The sequence below is a fragment of the Falco biarmicus genome, chromosome 8 (assembly GCF_023638135.1).
Source record: "Falco biarmicus isolate bFalBia1 chromosome 8, bFalBia1.pri, whole genome shotgun sequence".
NCBI classification, from domain to species: domain Eukaryota; kingdom Metazoa; phylum Chordata; class Aves; order Falconiformes; family Falconidae; genus Falco; species Falco biarmicus.
Window position 1 is genome coordinate 10,650,429 of NC_079295.1, and position 6,000 is coordinate 10,656,428.

General features: G+C 41.4%; 1 protein-coding gene across 1 annotated transcript in view; it reads right to left on the bottom strand.

The window, feature by feature from the left end:
- SPAG16 (sperm associated antigen 16) overlaps positions 1-5,704 on the bottom strand; it is a 413,195-nt gene extending 407,491 nt beyond the window's left edge. The window contains exons 1-4 of the mRNA XM_056349058.1: positions 5,648-5,704; positions 4,658-4,805; positions 625-671; positions 117-215 (exon numbers count right to left, since the gene is read on the bottom strand). Coding sequence (XP_056205033.1) covers positions 117-215; positions 625-671; positions 4,658-4,805; positions 5,648-5,704 — 351 coding nt within the window. The remainder of the gene's footprint in view (positions 1-116; positions 216-624; positions 672-4,657; positions 4,806-5,647) is intronic.
- Between the last annotated feature and the right edge of the window lie 296 nt (positions 5,705-6,000).

Below are 6,000 nucleotides of genomic sequence, written 5' to 3' on the forward strand. Positions count from 1 at the left end.
TGTTTCCACACAAATATTTCATAAATAAAATAATAAAAGAATTAAAAAATAAGTTTTAGACCATTAATGCCAACTGAATTACAGAGAGAATCTTAGAATGTTTAGGAAGTTCTTACTAGAATGTGGGCATCTTCAGCCTGCTCTTGAATAGTCTGCAAAGCCTTTGACAGATCCTCATCATCTCCCTGAAGGCTAAACTCATCATCTGCTGGAACCTAAATGAAATAATTTAAGTCAGATATCAACATATTTTATACAACTTTCTTTCAGAATGCAACTGTTCCCACTCCCAGGACAACTACCGAAAACAATCTCATTCTTGTTAAACTAATATTTTGCTACATTTAAATAGAATTTATACTGGTGAAACACACATAAATAAGCTGAAGCATTTAAACAGAAATGCCTGTATCTTCAGAAAGAGTATTTAATGTTAAAATAAAACCTTACAAATCAACCGATACTAAATTTTCTCTTGAAAAATAAAAATATGCCTAGCATCATTGCACTTTATAAGAGGAGATTCAAGTTATTTCTCCTAGGACATTTTTGTGGCTGATGAAGTAAAACAAAAGAATGAAACATGAATATTCTACCACATATATCAGAAGATTATCAATTTACCTCCTCATACTGATAATCATCTTTAGAATCGTCAGATATGGTAAATTCTGCAGATTTTGTTAAGTCTGAAACAGCTGATGCACATTATGAGCTCCAATTTAAAAAAAAGTGTATCATAAAACAATCATCTATAAATCTGTTATCACCACCTTCACCCTTGTTCTTTTTGACACAAAACTACACTTGGAAGGCTTCTTTTGGCCTTTAGGTAAACAAGCCCAGCACCATTAAAAACTATTGTGCACAGGCACAGAATTTTGATTCAGAGGTTTTATAGCAGGTTTAAACACCATTAAAGTTCGCCTCATCGGACTTATCAAAGTTAGAAGTCAAGCACCATCCTGAATTAAACAGTAGCTAAATTCTGCCCCCACTTACCCAACCATCAGTTTTCATAAGGGTCTTGCTACACTGAAGCTTCTATAGACTTTATGCTTCTAAGCATAACTAGCTTCATGCTGTCAGAGAATGGCACTTTTCATCAAATTCAGATGTACAAGTTCAAACATGAACATCTTGAGATCAAACACTAAATACTAGAGGACTATTTACTGAAGCTGATACAAATGCCTCATTAATTACAACACAGCTACAAAACAAAAAGATAAGGAACTTTCAGAATGTAAAAATCCATTTGAAAATTATCTACAGTTCCTCCAAATGCTTTAGAGTCAGACTTGTCATTAAAAATATCTACACGTGGTATAAAATGAAACCCAAATAAACATTTCATCCACTAGTCTCACAGCCCACGAAAGTATAACAGAAATGTTTTTAGCAAGATGCTCTGTTGACAGTTTCCCTAGGAAATCAGTTAGCCTACAAATGACCCACATAAATCAACCAGAAATTAACTTTTGAAGAAAAGCTGGCAATTCAGTACTTCATACACAGACACACAAAAAAACAGATACACAATGTTCCAGCTTTGGATCAAGTTTCCTAAATATGAATTATTCTCCCCAAAAACAGTCCTTTTGCTGCACTTCTCACTGTACAATACATATGCAAAAGTATCACCTGCATTTAAGACCCCAGCATCACAGTATCAACAAAACTATCAGTGAAATTGTAACCATCTGGAAGGCTAACAGCTGAAGATCACTCCCCCAAAAGTATAACCACCATTTGGTTTTTACAGGTTTGAGATACAGGATTAAGAGTTGTCATTTTCTCTTATAAATGCCACCAACAACCAAATAGGGAAGTTATTGAGTGAATTAAGGCACAATTCCAGTAATCGAGTTGAAGCACATCTGTGTACCTCCAAATGCACAGTAACACCACATGCTTACTTACAGAAGTTACATACATAAATAGGAAACTGGCATGAACACTTCTTAAGCATCTCCCATCTAGGCTTAGGACGTGAAAGCAAATGCCAGTAATACCTGTGCCCTGAAATTTACCTCCTGAACTACTGCATCACAGGTTGCAGATGTGGGACACAGGACTTCAATTCAAGTCACTGCCTCTATGCATCTCAAATTTTGCTCCCTGCAAAAGATTCATTTTGTAACTTGACTGATTCTGGAATGTTTAATTCTAAAACCTCAGCTCCGCAAAAACTGATCTCAAAAAAAATATTTACTATGCTTTCTTTCATTATAAGGGCTGGAGGGGGGGAACAACAAAGGAATCCTCAAACTATTAGATTTAACAGGCCTAATAATCTGTTCTCTATCACACCAGAAGAAATCTGGATTAATTTTCTGGCTTTAATGGGAGGGCAAAGAAATCGTACAGTTCCACAAATGCACCTTTTCTCAGCATGGTACTCCAGGACCATATGTAGGTCCATCAAGGTAAGTAAAGAGAGCCCAGATATAAACATCTCATGTTGAGACATGACTTTCAAGAGCTGAACCAACAGACTTGAGATAACTATCAGGGACTTGGGCACCTGGCTAACTTTCAGTTATCCGCCTGCTCCCCAGTACAACAGGAACATTCTGGTCCTCACATCAGTGTCTGACCACATCCTAATAAAACAGCTCCTAACTCCTCAACTTTGTTCCTTCAACTCGGAGGGAGAAAAGTTCTCCTGAACTATTGATGACTTAAGAAGGGAACAACAGCAAGGCACAGCAAAGCAGGAAGAATAGGTTTCCTTTACTGTTTGAAAAGGCAAGGATGCTTGCAGCAGGCAAGCAGAGATAAAACACATAGTAATATTGATTGACTAGTTAGGGTGATGTTCTCAAATGCCCCTTCTTACCTTAGATTAAGATATCCTAGCGCTGGCTAGCTGACTATACATTCTCTTTAAAGAATGAGACTTCAGAAACTGTGGTTGTGCTTGTATAGCATGAATACTTGGGTACAACATTTTTTGTATGAAGCAGGGGACAATTTCCATATATATGTGGTAATTCTGTGTATGAACTAAGTATCTGCATACTTCTCTGGAACCTCTAAGCTTCTTCATCACTTTATAGCACTGTATTTATCAATCTGAAATTAATTCAAATAAAGTAAATTTAAATGAAATATTGTACCCAATAATTTTTCAAACCATGTTTAGTGATTCTGCCAGAGAGTATTTTTCTAAAGCTATCTTTTGTATGATCATTTTCCCCCCAACTCAATTAATTCTTTCTGTATTTATCGAATCCTTCTATGCAGATAGAAGCATCACCGCAGTATAACCTTAAGGTGAAACTTTCAAACACTGTTTTTTTCCCCTGAATTTTTAACTGACCTGACAGTCCTTGCAATCCCCTACGGTCTAAGCTAGTGCGTAATTGCAAATGCTGAGCACAGACTACAATATTACTTTAAAAAACATTATTTCCTTCCCCCCCCCCTTTTTTTTCTAGAAATCATAGCAAGGTGCACAATAAAACAGAGGAATTAATTTCTAAAACTACTGTGCACTGTCAATTCTTTCTTTAACAGGTCCTGACACAGCACTTTAAGCACAGCACACACTATGAGAACAGCTATACAGTTTCAAGAAGGTAGAAACAGAGTCACAGCTTGCAAAGGGCAGTCCCCCACTTTTTTTTTTTTTTTTAATTCATTTTATATTAGTTTACATCTTACTTCTAGCAAGGCAGGAAAAACTAAGGTATTGGTAGAGCTCCAATTGTTCAGCCTCTAAAACAAAGCGTGAAAGATCTTCTTGATTTGGCAGCTCACAGCTACAAACCACAACAGAGCTGGTCTGATATAGTGACCAAACTAGAATTTGGGTCACCTGGCCAAAAAGTGCATGTGAAAGCCATAAACTCCTAACGTAATTTGCTCCAACTCAAACATGAAAAGAACTCAAACTTTTTTTCTCCCCTCTAAAAGCCACAGCAAATAAAATTATGTCCAGGCTATTGTATCATAATCTTTATGACTCGGTCATACACCGTACTGACCCTACCCAGGGATACCGCGTCAGTTACTCTGCGGGCAGGCAGGGGAAACTGAAGGAGCAGCTTCCACAGCCCCACTGTCAGCCCTTGTAACAACTCCTGTCACTCCTGCGTAAATATTTTGCATTTACTAATCAACAACTAACCTAAGAGAGGAAACAAGTGCCTTGCTTAGACTGCCCCATCCTCGGGGGGGGGGGGGGGGGGGGGGGGGTGTAAAATGGCCTTTCCTTTCCAAAGGGTCACACCAGGACCCTTACCCTCAGCAACGAGCTCAAACATCACGCTGAAGTACGACGACCCTACCGTTTCTGCAGGGGAAAAATAACCCCAAACCCCGCATGCTGTCCCCGTTAGGCCCGCAGGAGCAATAGCCCTCAAAAACAAGCAACAAGGTGGCAGACTTTTTTAGCTTTTTTTTTTTTTCTTACTCTGTGAAACAGCTTGGCAACCTGCGGGTCCCCGCCGGGCCAGTCCCGCCCCCGGCCCCAGCCCCTGGCCCTGCCCGACCCCCCCCAACCCGCCGCCGGGGCGCCCCGGGCCCCCCCGCCTGGGGACCACCATGACACACAGGGGGAGGCGGGAGCGCTGAGGCGGGGGAGGGAACCGTGAGACCCCAGGGCGCCCCGCAGCCGCCCGCCTCAGACGAGGCGGAGGAGGAAGGATACTCTGCAGGCAGAAGGACGCCTCAGAGCCCGCCGCCTCCTCCATGGCCGCGGGCTCCCGCCGCCGCGTCCGGCCGTTGCCGGGGCGGCCTCTCGCGAGAAGAGGCTCCCGCGCCCCGCGCAGAGCCAGCGGGCGGGCGGTGCCATTGAGCTTCGTGTAGCGTTATTTACGCTTCGCTTCCTTGCCCCCGGAGGCCCCAGCGAGTGCTGTCAAAGTCGGGGCAAAGCATCTCCCACATTTTACCAGCGAGGGAGCGGCCCCGGTCCCCGCGGGGACCGTGAGGAGATTTCTGGAAGTTGCCCGCGGTGACCCCTCAGGGTGCTGCCGCCTTCCTGACTGGAGTATGCTGCATTTTCTGAAATGGAAGGAAAACAACAGGAGAACGGAGGGGGAAAATGCTTCAGTTTCACATCTTCTCTAGAAGAAATGTTTTTGTAGCCAAAACAGGTGTTTGTTCACCTGAGCTCAGTCCTGTGGGATCAATAGCTTAAATTAAGCTCCCACAGCATGTTCAAGTTTAATTAAGAGCAGGAATTTTCTCAGGCAAAAGTTTGGGAAAGCAGCATGCCATATCTTCTTACACGTTTGAGGAGAATGAGTGTTAACAGTTCTTAGGAGTTTGAGATAAGCTGAAAGGATTCAACAGAAATTTTTTTTATTTTATTTTAAAATAAGCTTAGGGGTCCCAGTCCTAAATTTCCAGAGTTAACGGGCTTTGTATGCAGTGGGGATTCAGAATTGGTGTTTGAATTCATGTGAAGTAACTGAAAATAAATGCCCAGAGTCTCTGAAAAAAAAAAAAAAAAGTGCTAACAGCTGGTCCAACAGAAGAGGCAACAATTTTGCTTGCAAGCTTAAAAAAAAATAAAATTTAAGATTTTAAATACAGTCTGAAGATCAGAGAAGATGGATGTGGGTGAATCTGAATTACATGTTTGTTCAGGCTAAAGGCTGAACTGAATTAAGATGCAATCTGCAAAAGAGGCCATTACCTGCGAAACTATTATTTTCGCTTTTTCTTCCCAGAGATTGTCACCCAGTATTGCCATTCCTCTTCCATTGTAGACATACTATTGAGAAATGATAACTACTTTGATACTATTGAAGTCTCCAAACTGTAATAAAAGAACTGTTTTGGCACAAGATTGTCACAACACTGTTCAGGCAACAGGAACTGTTTTGTTCCTTCGTAAGTTCTCTATTGTCAGCTTCACCACTGGTGTGAGTTTGATACATGTCAGGGCTTGAACTCATCTGGGTTCAACAGATGGAGGGCAAATGCTGACATACCTTTCTTTTTGTCTCAAAGGGTTGGTTTTACCCCTTCAGAGGAAAGTGATGTGAC